The sequence below is a fragment of the Haematobia irritans genome, chromosome 5 (genome assembly GCF_050003625.1).
Source record: "Haematobia irritans isolate KBUSLIRL chromosome 5, ASM5000362v1, whole genome shotgun sequence".
NCBI classification, from domain to species: domain Eukaryota; kingdom Metazoa; phylum Arthropoda; class Insecta; order Diptera; family Muscidae; genus Haematobia; species Haematobia irritans.
In genome coordinates, this window is record NC_134401.1 from 133586499 (window position 1) to 133609197 (window position 22699).

General features: G+C 25.6%; 1 protein-coding gene across 1 annotated transcript in view; it reads right to left on the reverse strand.

Annotated features, from left to right (window-relative positions):
- cv-2 (crosveinless 2-secreting protein) overlaps positions 1-22699 on the reverse strand; it is a 234315-nt gene that overhangs the window by 96042 nt on the left and 115574 nt on the right. The window contains exon 2 of the mRNA XM_075311125.1: positions 18478-19464. Within this exon, the coding sequence (XP_075167240.1) occupies positions 18478-19294 (817 nt within the window). The 5' untranslated portion in view covers positions 19295-19464. The remainder of the gene's footprint in view (positions 1-18477; positions 19465-22699) is intronic.

The window sequence follows — 22699 nt, forward strand, 5'->3', positions numbered from 1 at the left end:
TAATATACACTCAAAAAATATGATCCAAAATACAAAGATGTTTTAACCATAAGGAGACATACAAGAAAAAAAAAACAATAATAAAATCTTAAATGACTTTTGAAAAATAATCAACTAATTTCTTAATTGACGTTAGTGATTGATAAAAAATTAAAACTTAATTGGACCTATCAATTTCGTGATTGAAAGAAAACAGAAAACATTTTGGTATAAAAAGGTGAACATGAACTTTTATATCCACATTTGTGGCCAGAAAATATGCACTGTGAAAAAAATTATTGCAAAAGTCCAAAATTTATTTCTAGAAAATTATAAAAATTTTCAAAAAATCAGCAATCTACACCAAAACAAAAGTAAGCTGCTTTATAGGAAGAATAAACTGTCTTGAAAGAAATTTGATCTAAATTGTACTCCACATTTTGATATTTCCACAAAGCGTTATTTAAATTAGGACAATATAATGCCCTGTTGTACTTTTTAACTGCAGTTCAAGAAATGACATTCTCTCATAGAAGAAAAAAATTAACGAAAAGTAAAGAAGAAAATCATTGGCGTCAAATCATTACCATTATAATCATGCAGTAATTCATTCTTACTATTTTTGGGAATCGTTTGCTTTCTCTTATGCCTACGGTCATTGAACTCTATACTCACGTTTATTTCATAAAAAGTTTGAGAAATATACACTTAAGAAAAGTGAGGTTTCATTAAGCTATAGAACATTTCGAAAAAAAATTATAAAATTTAACTACAAACAAATAATTTTATTGCAATAAAAATAAGTCAAATTTTGTGTTCCTTTAACTAAGGACTTTTTTCTGTGTATGAAAAATGATGGACAATTTATGGTAGGAGCTTTTGCAGAAAACCCGTATTTTTCTAGGACTTTCATATTTGGACAATCCTCAATTATTCTATGTACCTTATACTTTCCAAAGGAGGATTTTTGAAAAAATCCGAAAGTTTTACTACAATCAATGTAGCCAGTATTGGTGATTTTTCCCAAATTGGGGATATTTATTTTTTTTTGTGAATGGGGACGATATTTCTGAGTTGGTGACTTGGAGATTTAGTAGGAAATTTCCATTAATTTGGGGATTTTTTCGAGAAATGAAAAATTTTTTTCTATAGAAAAGTTTGTCAAAATTTTATTTTTATACAAAATTTCATTTCTATAGGAAAGCTTGTCAAAATTTTACTTCTATACAAAATTTTATTTCTATAAAAAATTTTGTCAAAATTTTATTTCTATAAAAAATTTTGTCAAAATTTTATTTCTATAGAAAATTTTCTCAAAATTTTATTTCTATAGAAAATTTTGTCAAAATTGTATTTCTATAGAAAATTTTCTCAAAATTTTATTTCCATAGAAAATTTTGTCAAAATTTTATTTCCATAGAAAATTTTGTCAAAATTTTATTTCTATAGAAAATTTTGTCAAAATTTTATTTCTATAGAAAATGTTCTCAAAATTTTTTTTCTATAGAAAATGTTCTCTAAATTTTTTTTTCTATAGAAAATGTTCTCAAAATTTAATTTCTACAGAATTTTTTTTTTATATAATAAAAAAAATTGTAAAAATTTTATTTCTATATAGAAAATTTTCTCAAAATGTTATTTCTATATAGAAAATTTTCTCAAAATTTTATTTTTTTTTCGAAAATTTTGTCAGAAGTTTATTTCTGTAGAAAATTTATGAGTACCTCTTTGCAAAATCTACAAAAGCATTAAAAATTCTACCAATCTACCAAACAATAAAAAATCTACCATTTGAAAAATTTATTTCTATAGAAAAGTTTGTCAAAAATTTTATTTGTATACAAAATTTTATTTCTATAAACAATTTTGTCAAAATTTTATTTCTATAAAAAATTTTTTCAAAATTTTATTTCTATAAAAAATTTTGTCAAAATTTTATTTCTATAGAAAATTTTCTCAAAATTTTATTTCTATAAAAAATTTTGTCAAACCGGCTATCAATGTAAAACCTTTTTTCGGAGGGTTCAAGTGTGGTTTTTGTTGGGTTTAATGCAAGTAGAGGATGCTGATGAGTGGTAATGAATGTGGTAATTCCCAAACGTGCGTCTATCCAACCATCTTGCAGTCTATAGGGCTTCGCCCAAATAAATCTGACAAACATTCTTTTCCTCTGTTGGTTAAGCTACACTTGTAGTTTAGTCAATGTATGGTTTTAAGCTGCAATAAAAAACAACAACAATGCTTAAAGAACACAAACCAACAATAACAAAACAAAACGAATGGAACATTTTATTTCTATAGAAAATTTCCTCAAAATTTTATTTCCATAGAAAATTTTGTCAAAATTTTATTTCTATAGAAAATGTTGTCAAAAATTTATTTCTATAGAAAATCTTGTCAAAATTTTATTTCTATAGAAAATTTTCTCTAATTTTTTTTTTCTATAGAAAATTTTCTCAAAATTTAATTTCTACAGAATTTTTTTTTTCTATATAATAAAAAATGTTGTCTAAATTTTATTTCTATATAGAAAATTTTCTCAAAATTTTATTTTTTTCAAAATTTTTGTCAGAAGTTTATTTCTGTACAAAATTTACGAGTACCTCTTTGCAAAATCTACAAAAGCATTAAAAATTCGACCAATCTACCAAACAATAAAAAATCTAACATTTCTGGTAGAATTCTACCAACTTTATCAACGTATCTACCACCCAATTTTACTACTTGAATAATTATAAGTAAATTTTCGATCATACAAGGTGACCAACCCATTTTCATATTTCCACCGTTTGGAAGAATCTTGGTGTTGTGGTTCGAAATCTTGATTTTATTGCAGCGTGCTGGTTTTGATAAAATTTTAATTTTTAAATTTTTACTGATTTTCTACAGCAGTGCCTTTTGCTTTATTTTTTTTTATTTTTTTTTTCAAAACAAACTTGCCAAATATGTATTGGGGACTTTTGTGAAGAATTTAAGTTTAAAGTGAGGATTTTTGGGGACGAAACCATAATAATTTGGGGACAAGAGCAAGAAAATACTAGCAGCACTCACGACAATATGTAATCTATAGTATTTAATGATGAGATCAGTCAATACATTTTGCATTGTGATTGTGAGTGAGTATTTGAGAGTGACATAAAAAAATACAATTGAGAGCAGGAGAAAAACAGTTATCATTGGTATCATATAGAGGTCTGCACAATTGCATTTGTAAATGCAGAGTACACGTGTACTTGCTAAATGAGTACATCTATTTGATAGAGTCGCAAAACAATTGGTACACATTTTAATGAACACCAAAAGCCACGAGTAACTTCTTGTTGCTACTCTGACGTCGTCACTACCAACAAACACATATTCCTCTTTCTCTCTTATTGAAGTGTACTCAGAGTGATCACGTCGAGTATGTTGCGAGAACAAAACTTCATAGAGTACTCCATGTACCACGTGCAGTTTCAGAAATACAAGAAAACAGTTAATCTCCATAATATATGTTTTCGGATCGATATAAAGAACGGCAAACGTTAAGGTAAGCGTATGACATACATAAATATATGAAATATGTGACATACATACATATCTATGATTAATAATAATGGAAAGTTTTGCTTCGCACATAACTGAGCAATACTTGTGGTACCACGTGAAGTGAAGAGAATCCATGTTGTACTTTTTCTCAAGTACTTACATTTTTATTGTTCCTTTTTTTCGGAACACATATTGTTTCGGATAAGTACTTGGTGGTATTTGACAAGCAAGTGTTCTCTTCACTTCACTACTTGCGCTCTGAGAGAAAGACAGTGTATGTACTATATTCGACAGCGAATTGCATACATGTAGTGAAAAGTTATTCGATGCAGACCTCTAGTATCATATACAATTCAAGTACAACAGAGATGTTGAGTGATTACCATAAGCATAACTAAGGAGAGCAAGAGAGTTAAAGCTTTTGTTCATGTAGATGATCACTAGCATAGCAATGACTGCTTAGCACCGTAATGCATGTTTAACATGAATGATCTCTGCCAATGCAATTTAACATAAATTGATAAAAAGTTAACATAAATTGGTACAAAGTTAACATAAAAAGGAATGTATAAATGAAGATGATGATGATGATGAAGTGGTATTGGTTTGATACAAGTTGAATTTTAAAACACATTTTCTATTTTTACGATTTTTAAGCCCACTGTTTCTTTTTACCTCTCCCCATAAAATCTAAAACTACATATGGTCTCTTATAATTTTAGCTCACGTAATTTCCCTAGCCCTAGCCAAGAAATGTCAGTCAAACATGAAAGTGGTTTCTTTCGACTGTTATAAGAGGCCTAAAGTGTCATAACACAAAATCGTCAACGTCATCTATTCGATGTCTCTAAAATGGATATTGACACAAAAGAAAATTGGCGTTAAACTTTAAGCACATACTGTATGTAGATGGCGTTAAGCTTGTACTCTTCGTCTCTGTATGGACTTTGGCAGACACATTGAGAATGAATTGAGATCATGTCAAAATAAATCAAAATAAAGACCACCATGAAAAGTATGAATAATTCGATTAAAATTGACAAGTAATAGTTGGAAAATGTGGGTGGGAGATTTTACAAATATGTCGATATTATAAATTTTAAATTTTATTTAAATATTTTTATAATCTATTTTTAGCTTCATAGTTTTTTTTTTCTGATGGTATGTAGCTGTTCGAAATTGGTTAAACAATTTTATTCAACTTTAAGAAAAATTAATCCTCTATAATAGTTTCTCTAGAGGCAAACAAATATCAGTCATATAAATTCAGATTTAGATCAATCTCTCGTTTTGCCAACACAATGTCATATTATCACCATTTACGGACTGATCTCATAAATATAATTTTATGTAGCTTAGGTTAATAAAACAGAATAAAATTTAGTTGTTATTTTAATTTGATTAAATTAAACTAAAGATGGGCCAAGATTGGCTGATTTTATTGTTTTATTTTGGAACCATAGAGACGTACTGCTGTCTTCTCATGCAGTTAGAACTTAAAGGTAACTAGAGGTTTATAAACCTATTCTAATTCCGCTGGCAGAGATACCTGTCAAAATTTTATTTCTATAATTTTTTTTTAATTTGTATTTCTATAGAAAATTTTCTCTTTTTTATTTCTATAGAAAATTTTGTCAAAATTTTATTTCTCTAGATTTTTTAAAAATTTTTTTGCCAAAAATTTTATTTCTATGGACAATTTTGTCAAAATTTTATTTCTATGGAGAATTGTGTCAAAATTTTATTTCCATAGAAAATGTTGTCAAAATTTTATTTTTATAGAAAATTTTGTCAAAATTTTATTTCTATAGAAAATTTTGTCAAAATTTTATTACTATAGAAAAATTTGTCAAAATTTTATTTCTATAGAAATTTTTTTCAAAAATTTATTTCTATAGATTTTTTTTTCAAAATTGTATTTCTATAGAAAATTTTGTCAAAATTTTATCAAAATTTTATTTCTATAGAAAATTTTGTTAAAATTTTATTTCCAAAGAATATTTTGTCAAAATTTTATTTCTATAGAAAATTTTGTTAAAATTTTATCAAAATTTTATTTTTATAGAAAATTTTGTCAAAATTCAATTTCTATAGAAAATTGTGTCAAAATTTTATTTCTATAGAAAATTTTGTCAAAATTTTATTTCTATAGAAAATTTTGTTAAAATTTTATTTCTATAGAAAATTTCGTCAAAATTTTATTTCTATAGAAAATTTTGTCAAAATTTTATTTCTATAGAAAATTTTGTCAAAATTTTATTTCTATAGAAAATTTCGTCAAAATTTTATTTCTATAGAAAATTTTGTCAAAACTTTATTTCTATAGAAATTCTTGTCAAAATTTTATTTCTATAGAAAATTTTGTCAAAATTTTATTTTTTTAAAAATTTTGTCAAAATTTTATTTCTATAAAAAATTTCGTCAAAATTTAATTTCTATAGAAAATTTTGTCAACATTTTATTACTATAGAAAATTTTGTCAAAATTGTATTTCAATAGAAAATTTTGTCAAAATTTTATTTGGTTAAGATATTTTGGTTAAAATTTTATTTCTATAGAAAATTTTGTCAAAATTGTATTTCTATAGAAAATTTTGTCAAAATTTTATTTCTATAAAAAATTTTGTCAAAATATTTCTATAGAAAATTTTGTCAAAATTTTATTTCTATAGAAATTCTTGTCAAAATTTTATTTCTATAGAAAATTTTGTCAAAATTTTATTTCTATAAAAAATTTTGTCAAAATTTTATTTCTATAAAAAATTTTGTCAAAATTTAATTTCTATAGAAAATTTTGTCAACATTTTATTACTATAGAAAATTTTGTCAAAATTGTATTTCAATAGAAAATTTTGTCAAAATTTTATTTGGTTTTCTATAGAAATTTTTTTCAAAAATTTATTTCTATAGATTTTTTTTTTTCAAAATTGTATTTCTATAGAAAATTTTGTCAAAATTTTATCAAAATTTTATTTCTATAGAAAATTTTGTTAAAATTTTATTTCCATAGAATATTTTGTCAAAATTTTATTTCTATAGAAAATTTTGTTAAAATTTTATCAAAATTTTATTTCTATAGAAAATTTTGTCAAAATTCAATTTCTATAGAAAATTGTGTCAAAATTTTATTTCTATAGAAAATTTTGTCAAAATTTTATTTCTATAGAAAATTTTGTTAAAATTTTATTTCTATAGAAAATTTCGTCAAAATTTTATTTCTATAGAAAATTTTGTCAAAATTTTATTTCTATAGAAAATTTTGTCAAAATTTTATTTCTATAGAAAATTTCGTCAAAATTTTATTTCTATAGAAAATTTTGTCAAAATTTTATTTCTATAGAAATTCGTGTCAAAATTTTATTTCTATAGAAAATTTTGTCAAAATTTTATTTTTTTAAAAATTTTGTCAAAATTTTATTTCTATAAAAAATTTTGTCAAAATTTAATTTCTATAGAAAATTTTGTCAACATTTTATTACTATAGAAAATTTTGTCAAAATTGTATTTCAATAGAAAATTTTGTCAAAATTTTATTTGGTTAAGATATTTTGGTTAAAATTTTATTTCTATAGAAAATTTTGTCAAAATTGTATTTCTATAGAAAATTTTGTCAAAATTTTATTTCTATAAAAAATTTTGTCAAAATTTTATTTCTATAGAAAATTTTGTCAAAATTTTATTTCTATAGAAAATTTTGTTAAAATTTTATTTCTATAGAAAATTTCGTCAAAATTTTATTTCTATAGAAAATTTTGTCAAAATTTTATTTCTATAGAAAGTTTTGTCAAAATTTTATTTCTATAGAAAATTTCGTCAAAATTTTATTTCTATAGAAAATTTTGTCAAAATTTAATTTCTATAGAAAATTTTGTCAACATTTTATTACTATAGAAAATTTTGTCAAAATTGTATTTCAATAGAAAATTTTGTCAAAATTTTATTTGGTTAAGATATTTTGGTTAAAATTTTATTTCTATAGAAAATTTTGTCAAAATTGTATTTCTATAGAAAATTTTGTCAAAATTTTATTTCTATAAAAAATTTTGTCAAAATTTTATTTCTATAGAAAATTTTGTCAAAATTTTATTTCTATAGAAAATTTTGTTAAAATTTTATTTCTATAGAAAATTTCGTCAAAATTTTATTTCTATAGAAAATTTTGTCAAAATTTTATTTCTATAGAAAGTTTTGTCAAAATTTTATTTCTATAGAAAATTTCGTCAAAATTTTATTTCTATAGAAAATTTTGTCAAAATTTTATTTCTATAAAAAATTTTGTTAAAATTTTATCAAAATTTTATTTCTATAGAAAATTTTGTCAAAATTTAATTTCTATAGAAAAATTTGTTAAAATTTTATCAAAATTTTATTTCTATAGAAAATTTTGTCAAAATTTTATTTCTATAGAAATTCTTGTCAAAATTTTATTTCTATAGAAAATTTTGTCAAAATTTTATTTCTATAAGAATTTTGTCAAAATTTTATTTCTATAAAAAATTTTGTCAAAATTTAATTTCTATAGAAAATTTTGTCAACATTTTATTACTATAGAAAATTTTGTCAAAATTGTATTTCAATAGAAAATTTTGTCAAAATTTTATTTGGTTAAGATATTTTGGTTAAAATTTAATTTCTATAGAAAATTTTGTCAAAATTGTATTTCTATAGAAAATTTTGTCAAAATTTTATTTCTATAGAAAATTTTGTCAAAATTTTATTTCTATCGAAAATTTTGTCAACATTTTATTTCTAAAGAAAATTTTGTCAAAATTTTATTTCTATAGAAAATTTTGTCAAAATTTTATTTCTATAGCAATTTTTTTTTCAAAATTTTATTTCTATAGCATTTTTTTTCAAAATTTTATTTCTATAGAAAATGTTGTCGTTTTAACTTTTTTTGTCAAAATTTTATTTCTATAGACAATTTTTTCAATTTTGTCAAAATTCTATTTCTATACATTAGAATTTTATTTCTATAGAAAATTTTGTCAAAATTTTATTTCTATAGAAAATTTTGTTAAAATTTTACTTCTATAGAAAATTTTGTCAAAATTTTACCACAATTTTATTTCTGTAGAAACTTTTATCAAAATTTTATTTCTATAGAAAATTTTCTTAAAATTTTATTTCTATGAAAAATTTTGTCAGAATTTTATTCTATAGAAAATGTTGTCAAAAATTAATTTCTATAGAAAATTTTGGTTAAATTATCTTTCCATAATTTTTTTTTTAAATTTTATTTCTATAGTAAATTTTGTCAAAATTTTATTTCTATAGAAATTTTGTCAAAATTTTATTTCTATAGAAAAATTTGTAAAAATTTTAATTTCTATAGGAAATTTTGGTTAAAATTTTATTTCTATAGAAAATTTTGTTAAAATTTCATTTCTATAGAAAATTTTGTCAAAATTTTATTTGTATAGAAAATTTTGTCAAAATTTTATTTCTATAGAAAATTTTGTAGAATTTTTATCGAAATTTTATTTCTATAGAAAATTTTGTCAACAATTTATTTCTATAGAAGATTTTTGTCAAAATTCTATTTCTATAGAAACTTTTGTCAAAATTTTATTTATATAGAAAATTTTGGTTAAAATTTTATTTCTATAGAAAATTTTGGTTAAAATTTTATTTCTATAGAAAATTTTGGTCAAAATTTTAGTTGTATAGAAAATTTTGTCCAAATTGTATTTCTATCGAAAATATTGTAAAAAATGTATCTCTATAAAAAATGTTGTCAAAATTTTATTTCTATAAAAAATTTTGTCAGAATTTTATTCTATAGAAAAATTAATTTCTATAGAAAATTTTGGTTAAATTACATTTTCATAATTTTTTTTTTTAAATTTTATTTCTATAGAAAATTTTGTCAAGATTTTATTTCTATAGAAAATTTTGTAAAAATTTTAATTTCTATAGGAAATTTTGGTTAAAATTTTATTTCTATAGAAAATTTTGTCAAAATTTTATTTCTATAGAAAATTTTGTCAAAATTTTATTTCTATAGAAAATTTTGTCAAAATTTTATTTCTAACGAAAATTTTGTCAAAATTTTAATTCTATAGAAAATTTTTGCAAAATTTTATTTCTATAGAAAATTTTTGCAAAATTTTATTTCTATAGAAAATTTTTGCAAAATTCTATTTCTATAGAAAATTTTTGCAAAATTTTATTTCTATAGAAAATTTTTGCAAAATTTAATTTCTATAGAAAATTTTTGCAAAAATTTATTTTTGCTATAGGAAATTGAAGTACACCTTACTTGGAGAGGTATATGTTGCAAACTCTACCAAAATATCAAGAAGTCTACCATAAAAAATCTACCATTTTTGTTAGAATTCTACCAACTGTGGCAACCGTGTCGATGGACCACCTTCATCATCTCTGTTTTTAAGGGATATATGTAGTCAGGATATATGAGGGGAAGCCGACAACATTCAAAGCTTAATCCCTCCCGAAACGATTTCATAATAGTAGGAAAAAGTCTTGGCCAAGCAGAGTAAAGGGTGAGTGATAGTTTTGGCCCCTGTATCCATTTCTATTCCACACGCTTCAGAGAATCTATTTAAAATTCCCACAATAATCTTAAAATTTCTAGAAATTCTCAACTCTAAATTGTAATCCCCATTTGCGAAAGAAAATCCCCAATTTGGGGAAATATCCCTAATACTGGCAACATTGCATCTAGAAACATTGCAACTCTATATATGTATCCAGATAAAGTCACACTTTGGTGCCGTATATTGGCTGTTGGCTTCATTAGATCGTATTTCTTCATAGTGATGCGAATCGTCACACTGAAAAAAATATTGTCGTGAGGTCAATGATTTCATGTCATCAAAATACGAGAAGAAGTCACTAAGCAAAATAATAAACAAACATTACATTTTATGGACCATACTACCAGTTTGAATACAAATTTTACGAATTTATCGGTATTTTATTTGTCTTTTTTTAATTTTTCTACAGATCCTAAAAAAACACATATTAGTTGAAAATTTAAAGCAGCATTGTTCAGCACATACAATAAAAGTTATTTTTAAAATCGAATGTCTACTGCTATTTATATTAAAATATTCTTTGATACAAACATTAATCAAACTCCACATCAAACGATTTTATGGTTGCATTTTATTTTCAAAACACTATCATTTCCGTATTGTAAATTTACTCCATATATCTTCGCGATTGCTCTGCTCCTCTATTGGTAATTGTCATAATTCATTTTGACTTGGAAAGAAAACATTCCACCATGCCATATTCCATTATTTTTTTTTTTTTTTTCTTGATGCAAATACGCAATTTTTCAAATGTCTATGGAAAGTCTTAAGCTATTATTCTCACATTACATTTTAGAAAAAAAATATACAGACATTGGAACACTTAAAATAAATATCAAAAGATTTCCTATAGATTTTGTAAATAACAATGGCTACAGATATTTTCTTTATAGAATTTATAGACCTTTTGAATAGATGCGAATGAATAAAAAGAAAAAAAAAAACGAAACAATCGTTGTCCATGTCCATGTCTATTGATATGCTGGATAATGACGCTAATTTTGATATCTTCTGATGGTTGAACATTAACAGATGTATAACGGAGTGGATTCCAAGTACCACGAATATCCATCCATTCGGTAGCTATCATTAATGGTAAAGGAGTGTCTTAGCATTCACACCAAAACACTTAGTTGCCCCTTACAATGTGTTGTGGAGTTCATTGTAAATTGTATTATTTATGAATAATAAATCGTTTGCAAACGCTGTCATTTCATATTAAACAATAAAAGTTAAATATAATGTGTTTTACGAATGTCATAAAAATTCTAATATTTATATCCAGTTGTAATCGTATGACAACATAACCCGGGATGAGATCATTAGGTCTAACCGTGTAAAATATCATATATTTGTAGCCACTGAGAAAGTGAAGAATTGCTTCCTACTTTGCATGGGAGAATTCCGAGACATAATTATTAATATTAAACTGTGGTCTTCTCGTAACTGAGGAATGGAAGAGGTATAACGAGTCAGGAGTCAATTTTCCATTTAAAATACAAAAATGTTCTCTTTTATATCCTACAGGGTATTATAAATTAGTGCGTATATTTTTGCAACACTCAGAAGGAGAGGAGATAGACATATGGGGTCTTTGGCAATAACGCCAGACCAGACCAGCACCAGACACTGAATCGATTTGTCTGTGAACACATTTTAATGATCAATTTTTTGGTCCAATCGTCCAATCCAATCGTCTTAAAATTTTTCGAAATTTTATTTCTGTAGAAATTTTTTTCAAAAATTATTTCTATAGAAAATTTAGCAAAATTTTATTTCTATAGAAAATTTTGTCAAAATTTTATTTCTATAGGAAATATTGTCAAAATTTTATGTCTATAGAAAATTTTGTCAAAATTTTAGAGGTATAACGAGTCAGGAGTCAATTTTCCATTTAAAATACAAAAATGTTCTCTTTTATACCCTACACTGTGTAACAGGGTATTATAACTTAGTGCGTATATTTTTGCAACATTCAGAAGGAGAGGAGATAGACATATGGGGTCTTTGGCAATAATGCTCAGGACCAGACACTGAATCGATTTGTCTGTGAAAAATCTACATCGTTGCAGCGCAAATCTAGAACGTTGCAGCGCAATTACTTTTAACCCGTCACGCCGTGTAAATCAACCCTTACCAATACATTTTGTATTGTTCGAATCCTATTTTCATCGAAAACTCTATGGAATATAACTTGTGGAAAAATTTGTTTAGTTGAAACAAGTAAGGAAAGTCTAAAGTCGGGCGGGGCCGACAATATTATACCCTGCACCACTTTGTACATCTAAATTTTCGATACCATATCACATCCGTCAAATGTGTTAGGGGGCTATATATAAAGGTTTGTCCCAAATACATACATTTAAATATCACTCGATCTGGACAGAATTTGATAGACTTCTACAAAATCTATAGACTCAAAATTTATGTCGGCTAATGCACTAGGGTGGAACACAATGTTAGTAAAAAACAAGTAAGGAAAGTCTAAAGTCGGGCGGGGCCGACTATATTATACCCTGCACCACTTTGTAGATCTAAACTTCCGATACCATATCACATCCGTCAAATGTGTATTTGTCCCAAATACATACATTTAAATATCACTCGATCTGGACAGAATTTGGTAGACTTCTACAAAATCTATAGACTCAACATTTAAGTCGCCTAATGCACTAGGGTGGAACACAATGTTATTAAAAAAATATGGGAAACATTTAAATCTGAAGCAATTTTAAGGAAACTTCGCAAAAGTTTATTTATGATTTATCGCTCGATATATATGTATTAGAAGTTTAGGAAAATTAGAGTCATTTTTACAACTTTTCGACTAAGCAGTGGCGATTTAACAAGGAAAATGTTGGTATTTTGACCATTTTTGTCGAAATCAGAAAAACATATATATGGGAGCTATATCTAAAACTGAACCGATGTCAACCAAATTTGGCACGCATAACTACAATGCTAATTCTACTCCCTGTGCAAAATGTCAACTAAATCGGAGTTAAAAATTGGCCTCCGTGGTCATATGAGTGTAAATCGGGCGAAAGCTATATATGGGAGATATATCTAAATCTGAACCGATTTCAACCAAATTTGGCACGCATAGCTACAATGCTAACTCTACTCCCAGTGCAAAATTTCAACTAAAGCGGAGTTAAAAATTGGCCTCTGTGGTCATATGAGTGTAAATCGGGCGAAAGCTATATATGGGAGATATATCTAAATCTGAACCGATGTCAACCAAATTTGGCACGCATAGCTACAATGCTAATTCTACTCGCTGTGCAAAATTTCAACTAAATCGGAGTTAAAAATTGGCCTCTGTGGTCATATGAGTGTAAATCGGGCGAAAGCTATATATGGGAGCTATATCTAAATCTGAATCGATTTCCACCAAATTTGGCACGTATAGCTACAATGCTAATTATACTCCCTGTGCAAAATTTCAACTAAATCGGAGCAGAAAATTGGCCTCTGTGGTCATTTGAGTGTAAATCGGGCGAAAGCTATATATGGGAGCTATATCTAAATCTGAACCGATGTGGCTGATATTTTGCAAGTTTTTCGAGACTCATAAAATATTCGGATGTGCGGAATTTGAGGAAGATCGGTTGATATACACGCCAATTATGACCAGATCGGTGAAAAATATATATGGCAGCTATATCTAAATCTGAACCGATTTTTTCCAAAATCAATAGGGATCGTCTTTGAGCCGAAACAGGACCCTATACCAAATTTTAGGACAATCGGACTAAAACTGCGAGCTGTACTTTGCACACAAAAATACATCAACAGACAGACAGACAGACGGACAGACAGACAGACAGACAGACAGACAGACAGACAGACAGACAGACAGACAGACAGACAGACAGACAGACGGACATCGCTAAATCGACTCAGAATTTAATTCTAAGACGATCGGTATACTAAACGATGGGTCTCAGACTTTTCCTTCTTGGCGTTACATACAAATGCACAAACTTATTATACCCTGTACCACAGTAGTGGTGAAGGGTATAAATATGGGAATATTTAAATCTGAAGCAAGTTTAAGGAAACTTCGCAAAAGTTTATTTATGATTTATCGCTCGATATATATGTATTAGAAGTTTAGGAAAATTAGAGTCATTTTTACAACTTTTCGACTAAGCAGTGGCGATTTAACAAGGAAAATGTTGGTATTTTGACCATTTTTGTCGAAATCAGAAAAACATATATGTGGGAGCTATATCTAAATCTGAACCGATTTCAACCAAATTTGGCACGCATAGCTACAATGCTAATTCTACACCCTGTGCAAAATTTCAACTAAATCGGAGTTAAAAATTGGCCTCTGTGGTCATATGAGTGTAAATCGGGCGAAAGCTATATATGGGAGATATATCCAAATCTGAACCGATTTCAACCAAATTTGGCACGCATAGCTACAATGCTAATTGTACGCCCTATGCAAAATTTCAACTAAATCAGAGCAAAACAATTGACCTCTGTGGGCAATTGAGTGTAAATCGGGCGAAAGCTATATATGGGAGCTATATCTAAATCTGAACCGATTTGGTTGATATTTTGCAAGTTTTTCGAGACTCGTAAAATATTCAGATGTACGGAATTTGAGGAAGATCGGTTGATATACACGCCAATTATGACCAGATCGGTGAAAAATATATATGGCAGCTATATCTAAATCTGAACCGATTTTTTCCAAAATCAATAGGGATCGTCTTTGAGCCGAAACAGGACCCTATACCAAATTTTAGGACAATCGCACTAAAACTGCGAGCTGTACTTTGCACACAAAAATACATCAACAGACAGACAGACGGACAGACAGACAGACAGACAGACGGACATCGCTAAATCGACTCAGAATTTAATTCTAAACCGATCCATATACTAAAATGTTGGTCTATGATTACTCCTTCTTGGCGTTACATACAAATGCACAAACTTATTATACCCTGTTCCACAGTAGTGGTGAAGGGTATAAAAAATATGAAGTGTTTAAAAAATGACTTAAAATAAAATTTCAAACAAATTTCTTTAAAACACAAACATTGAGAATTTTTTCTATAAAAATAAAATTTTGAGAAAAGTGTCTATAGAAGCACAAATTTTTGCTAATTTTCCATTACACTAAAATTTTGAGAATATTTTCTATATAAACAAAAAAATGTTGACAAAATTTTCTATAAAAATAAAGTTTTGATAAAATTTTCTACAGAAATAAAATTGTGATTAAATTCTTTATAGAAATAAAATATTGACAACGTTTTCTATACAAATAAAATTTTGATAAATTTTCCAATTGAAATAAAATTTTAATTAAATTTACTGTAGAAAAAAAATTTAAGAAAATTTTTCTATAGTAATTAAACGTTTTTTTTTTTTTATTTTCATATATGGTTGAAACCTTACAGACTAACATTAATCTATCTAATCTATCTGATTTAATAAGCTACAGAAATCAAATGATGACAAAATTTTCTATAGAAATAAAATCATGACAAAATTTTTTTATAGAAATCAAATATTGACAAAATTTTCTATAGAAATCAAATTATGAGAAAATTTCCTATAGCGATAAAATTTTGACAAAATTTTCTAAGAAATACAATTTTGTGAACATTTTCTATAGTAATAAAGTTTTGACAATATCTTCTGTAGAAATAAAATTTTGACAAATTCTTCTATAGAAATAAAATTTTGACAAATTCTTCTATAGAAATAAAATTTTTAAAAAATTTTCTATACAAGAAAATTTTGACAAAATTTTCTATTGAAATAAAATTTTAACAAAATTTTCTATTGAAATAAAATTTTGACAAAATTTTCTATAGAAATAAAATTTTGACAAAATTTTCTATAGAAATAAACTTTTGACAAAATTTTCTATAGAAGTAAAATTTTGACAAAAATTGTTATAGAAATAAAATTTTAACTTGATTTATTTTATTGAAATAACATTTTGAAAAATTTTTTTTGGAAACAAAAGTTTGACAAAATATTCTATAGAGATTAAATTTTGACAAAATTTTCTATAAAAATAAAACTTTGACAACATTTTCTATAGAAATAAAATTTTGACAACATTATCGATAGAAATAAAATTTTGAAAAAATTTTCTTTAGAAATAAAATTTTGACAAAATATTCTATAGAGATGAAATTTTGACAAAAATTTTTATAGAAATCAAATTTTGACAAAATTTTCTATAGAAATAAAAGTTTAACAAAAATTTTTTATAAAAATAAAATTTGGACACAATTTTCTATAGAAATAAAACTTTGAAAAAGTTTCTATAGAACTAAAAGTTTAACAAAAATTTATATAAAAATACAATTTTGACAAAATTTTCTATAGAAATAAAACTTTGACAAAAATTTCTATAGAAATAAAAGTTTAACAAAAATTTAAATAAAAATAAAATTTTGACAAAATTTTCTATAGAAATAAAATTTTGACAAAATTTTCTACAGAAATAAAAGTTTAACAAAAATTTCTATAGAAATAAAAGTTTAACAAAAATTTATATAAAAATACAATTTTGACAAAATTTTCTATAGAAATAAAATTGTGACAAAATTTTCTATAGAAATAAAATTTTGACAAAATTTTCTATAGAAATAAAACGTTGAAAAAATTTCTATAGAAATAAAAGTTTAACAAAAATTTATATAAAAATAAAATTTTGACAAAATTTTCTATAGAAATAAAACTTTGACAAAAACTTCTATAGAAATAAAAGTTTAACAAAAATTTAAATAAAAATAAAATTTTGACAAAATTTTCTATAGAAATAAAATTTTGACAAAATTTTCTATAGAAATAAAAGTTTAATAAAAATTTCTATAGAAATAAAAGTTTAACAAAAATTTATATAAAAATACAATTTTGACAAAATTTTCTATAGAAATAAAATTTTGACAAAATTTTCTATAGAAATAAAAGTTTAACAAAAATTTATATAAAAATAAAATTTTGAAAAAATTTTCTATAGAAAAAAATGTTTCACAAAATTTTCTATAGAAATAAAACTTTGACAAAATTTTCTATAGAAATAAAACTTTGACAAAATTTTCTATAGAAATAAAATGTTGACAAAATTTTCTACAGAAATAAAATTTTGACAAAATTTTCTATAGAAATAAAATTTTGACAAAATTTTCTTTAGAGATGAAATGTTAACAAAATTTTCTATAGAAATAAAATTGTGATAAAATTGTCTATAGAAATAAAATATTCTATAGCAATAAAAGTTTGACAAAATTTTTAATAGAAATAATATTTTGACAAAGTTTTTTAAACAAAATTTTTAAATTTTTTTTTAGAAATAAAATTTTGACAAAATTGAGAAAACTTTATACAGTATCAAAAACATAAACTAATTTTCTATAGAAGTAAACGTTTGAGAAAATTTTCTTTACAAATAATATTTTTTAGAAAATTTTCTTTAGAAATATTTTTTTTAATTTTCTTTAGAAATAAAATTTTCAAAAATTTTCTATAGAAATAAATTGTTGATAAAATTTTCTGTAGTTATAAAATTTTGTCGGAATCGAGGAAAATTATTAAGACTCGGACTCCAGCAATATATTGAGACACCATAGCCCAGAATTGTAGAATACAATTTCGAAATTTTACTTAAATTATTTTATTTCATAGTTACTTTTAACAAAACCAAAATACCAAAAAAAAAGTATATTCCCCTCCACTTAGAATAAATTAAACCAATACTACCACACATATTGTTTTCGGAGAAGCGGAAGCGAAAATATTGTAGAATCCCGCGAATTGCCTGGAGCCCGCTTCCCGGTAAAATCCCAATTTCCGACCTAAATTTATGGGCATTGAAAATGAACTTTTTTTAAATTTTTCATTTAATTTTTTCTTCTTATTTCCCATTTCATAATTTTTAAATTAATCCATATAGGTTAGCTTAGTTTATACACAAATCTGTCAAGCATTGAAAATTTCCAATGGAATATTAACGCAATGACACGTTGTGATGGAGTGACAATTTTCCAAGACACTTTAGACGATTAGATTGCGATTGGTGGCGATAATGAAGTGTTAGATTTCACAGACCAGTTTTTGTTTTCCCTTCCCCTCATCTCATCATATTCCTACGACTATGGAGTTTCATTTGGTTTTTTTTTTTCATTTCGAAATTTAAAATCTGGCTTCCTAGCAGAGTTTTTTGTTGTTTTTGTAATTGTATTTGAAAGATTTCTATGTTTTGTGGTTGATGGAGTGGTAGTAGTACATGTCGTCAGTATGGACGATTGCTTGATATACCCCAAGTGAGTGGAGTAGATCGATTTGAGTTTCAGTTTTTTTTGTCATCTTTTAGTTTTCGAAGACCAATGCGCGCGATTAAGATTTTGTGTGATTTTCTTAACACTTACCAAGTAAGCTGTCAGCAGCCTTTGCCGATGAGGTGTTGACAATGCAGACAAACAGCAACAGCATCAAAGTCAACAACATGTGCCGTCGATGACGGCGACGAATACGGATGGCCGGAGATGTTGGAATGATTCCTCTGGTTTCATTTTCTTTTTGCCGCCGGATTGTGGCACGAGTTGTTCTTGTGGTGATTGCTGATGTTGTTGTTGTTGTTGTTGTGCTAGGGAATGTTGTTGGTGCTAACGATGACTTTGCTCTCACTGAAGATCGTGACGACAATGGTGATGATTGTGATGATGGCGAAGATGGTGGTGAGGATGCTGTTGCGGATCTTATGGATGGAAAGGACGATGACGTGGTGAAACATTTACTAGAGGTTAATTTTAATGCTGATCTTTCTGTATCTGAACGATTTGTGCATCTCCTCCATTGGTCTTCATCCTCGTGGTCCCGGTTACCCGATATTCTTGTACACGATGGCATATAATGGAAAAAATAGTTTTTAATACTTTTCATTGATTTTCTAGCGATTAAATGAGATTTGTGATGACATCCTTGATATTGCTGATGCAGCAGGCGTTCTTCGTCATCAATAACAGCAGCAGCCACATCATCAGCATCGTCTGTTAGAGGAGACATGGCTTTTGTGGTGGTCAATTGACATGCTGCTGAGCAGGTTGGTGGCAATGGCAATGTTGTTGTCGTTCGAAATTCTCCTCTATTGGCCAAAGAGGAGGACTTTGACTGGAGTTGTTCTTGATGATGGATTTTATTCCGTCGTCTTGATTTGAGATTTGTATAATTTTCCAAAGTAAACATTTTTCCGTAAAATCAAAAAAAATTGAAACAATCTTCTTTCGTTTTCCAAATGTCTCCGAAAAATTTCCTGGTCTTTCCACTGCCACAATTCAATTGCAATTGAATGCGATGGTCATTACCTGTGATTTAGGGGAGTTGTCGAATGTTCTATTTGGGATTTGTTCAGCTACCTGGAATTTTCAAAATAGAAAATAAATATTGATTATTAGATTTGTTTCCCCTATGTTTTTCTGTTTTCTAAAGAATTTTGCTATAAATTTGATTTGAGTTGAGGTAAATTTTTATGTTTGTTTTTGCATTATAGCGTGTTGTATGTCCCTACACCTGTATGGCTGTGTAGCTTGCCACTATTTTTGGTTGATTTTATGACGGCGCTATTCTATAAACAGTTGAGAAATTCCTAGTAATTTTTTTCTAATTCATAGAATGTCATAAAAATTTTGCGCTAAATAAACGCTGAGTTCTGTGAGAGAATTTTTCTGCAAGGGGGCGTGTCAAGTGGTTAAGGGCTTAGTACAGAGAATTTCTTATTGGACACAATAATTCATAAATGTTAGAGGAAATGGTAATTCCTTTTGGATTTTATTTTTAAATAAAATATTTGTATACAGGGTGGATAACGTGTAAAGCAAAAAAGTAAAAAAGCTATATACCGTTTTAATTTTTTTTATTATTCAAATCCAAAAAAACATCAAATTTTAGAATCCGTTTAGATTTTTTCGAATTAAATACCCTTGAAAGGACTTATGGGCTTCTAACTGCCGGACAAAATCATAAAACGAATGTGGCTCTGCGGTATTTTTTTCGGTCCATGGTCAGCGGTCCAAATGCTTGTCTGCTCAGGACTTCAATGCTGCCTTTAGGATATATTCCTATTCGGTATTTACTCTGACTCCACGGTCGAGGTATACGAGCAGGGAGAAAACATCGGCCGTTACCGTGGCCAACACCATTATCATCGACGGCAAATGAGTTCTGGTGGCCAATCGAAGGTGCAAAATTTCAGCTGAACTCTTTGGCAAGTAAACCCGATCATTTTGTCTGTTCGATATGGAATGGATTCTCATAGGAGAAAAACAAATTTGGTAAATCGCCCCTTTGGCGCAAGTGAAGGAACTCCAAGACTCCACGGTCGAGGAATAGGGTGGAGCGAAAGGTTTGTTTAGGTTTAGTTAGCCCAATATTTCAGGCTACCTAAAATATTCAGTCTAAGTGAAACCGAAAGGCGTTCCACATTGCGGTGAAACCACTTAGAGAAGCTTTGAAACACTTAAAAATATCGCCAGCATTTTGTCAAAACTTTATTTCCATATTTTGTCTAAAGAAAATTTTATTTCTATAGAAAATGTTGTCAAAATTGTATTTCAATAGAATATATTGTCAAAATTTTATTTCTATAGAAAATTTTGTTAAAATTTTATTTCTCTAGAAAATGTTGTCAAAATTTTATTTCTATAGAAAATTTTGTCAAAATTTTATTTCTGAAGAAAATTTTGTCAAACTTTTGTTTTTATCGAAAATTTTGTGAAAATTTTACTTCTATAGAAAATTTTGTCAAAATTTTATTTCTATAGGAAATTTTGTCAAAATTTTATTTCTATAGAAAATTTTGTCAAAAATTTATATCTTGTTGTTGTTTTTTGATTTCAGCTTAAAACCATGCATTGACCATGCATAGTTTAACAAACAGAAAAGAATGTTTGTCAAATTTATTTGGGCAAAACCCTATAGACTGCAGGATGGCTGGATGGATGCACGTTTCGAAATTACCACATTCCTCATCAGCATCCTCTACTTGCAGAAAAACTATCACAACTATCAGAATAAATTCAGGCAGTTCATTAAACCCAACAATGAACTTTAGAAATAAAATGTTACAAAATCTTCTATAGAAATTTGACTACATTTTTTATAGAAATAAAATTATGACCAAATTTTCTATAGATATAAAAATTTATATAGAAATAAAATTTTGACAAAATTTGCTATCGTAATAAAATTTATGTTAAGTAGTTTTGGGTATTTTAGTTTTCCATAGAAATAAAATTTTGACAAAATTTTCTATAGAAAAAAAGTTTTGACATAGATTTCTATAGAAATAAAATTTTTGGGAACATTTTCTATAAAATAAAATTTTTGAAATAGAAATAAAATTTTGACAAAATTTTCTATACAAATAAAATTTTGACAAAATTTTCTACAGAAATAAAATTTTGACAAAATTTTCTATAGAAATAAAATTTTGACAAAAAAAATTTTCTATAGAAATACAATTTTGACAAAATTTTCTATAGAAATAAATGTTGACAAAATTTTCTATAAAAATATAATTTTGACAAAATTTTCTATAGAAATCAAAATGTTGACAAAATTTTATATAAAAACAAAATTTTGACAAAATTTTCTATAGAAATAAAATTTTGACAAGATTTTCTAAAGAAATAAAATTTTGACATAATTTTCTATAGATTAAAATTTTGACAAAATTTTCTATAGAAATCAAATTGCGACAAAATTTTCCATAGAAATAAAATTTTGACAAAATTTTCTATAGAAATAAAATTTTGACCAAATTTTCTATAGATATCAAAATTTGACAAAATTTTCTATAGAAATAGAATATTGACAAAATTTTCTATAGAAATAAAATTTTGACAACATTTTCTATAGAAATAAAATTTTGACAAAATGTTCTTTAGAAAAAAATTTTGACAAAATGTTCTATAGAAATAAAATTTCGACAAAATTTTTTATAGAAATAAAGTTTTGACAAATTTTTCTATAGGAATAAAATTTTGACAAAATTTTCAATAGAAATAAAATTTTAACAAAATTTTCTATAGAAATAACATTTTGACAAAATTTTCTATAGAAATAAAATTTTGACAAAATTTTCTACAGGAATAAAGTTTTAACAAAATTTTCTATAGAAATAAAAGTTGACAAAATTTTCTATGGAAATAAAATTTTGACAAAATTTTCTATGGAAATAAAATTTTGACAAAATGTTCTGTAGAAATAAAATTTTGACAAAATTTTCTATAGAAATAAAATTTTGACAAAATGTTCTATAGAAATAAAATTTTAACAAAATTTTCTATAGAAATAAAATTTTGACAAAATTTTCTATAGAAATAAAATTTTGACAAAATATTCTATAGAAATAAAATTTTGACAAAATATTCTATAGAAATAAAATTTTGACAAAATTTTCTATACAAATAAAATGTTGACAAAATGTTCTATAGATATAAAAGTTTAAAGAAAAATTTCTATAGAAATAAAAGTTTAACAAAAATTTATATAAAAATAAAATTTTGACAAAAATTTCTATAGAAATAAAATTTTTAAAAAATTTTCTATAGAAATAAAATTTTAACAAAAATTTATATCAAAATACAATTT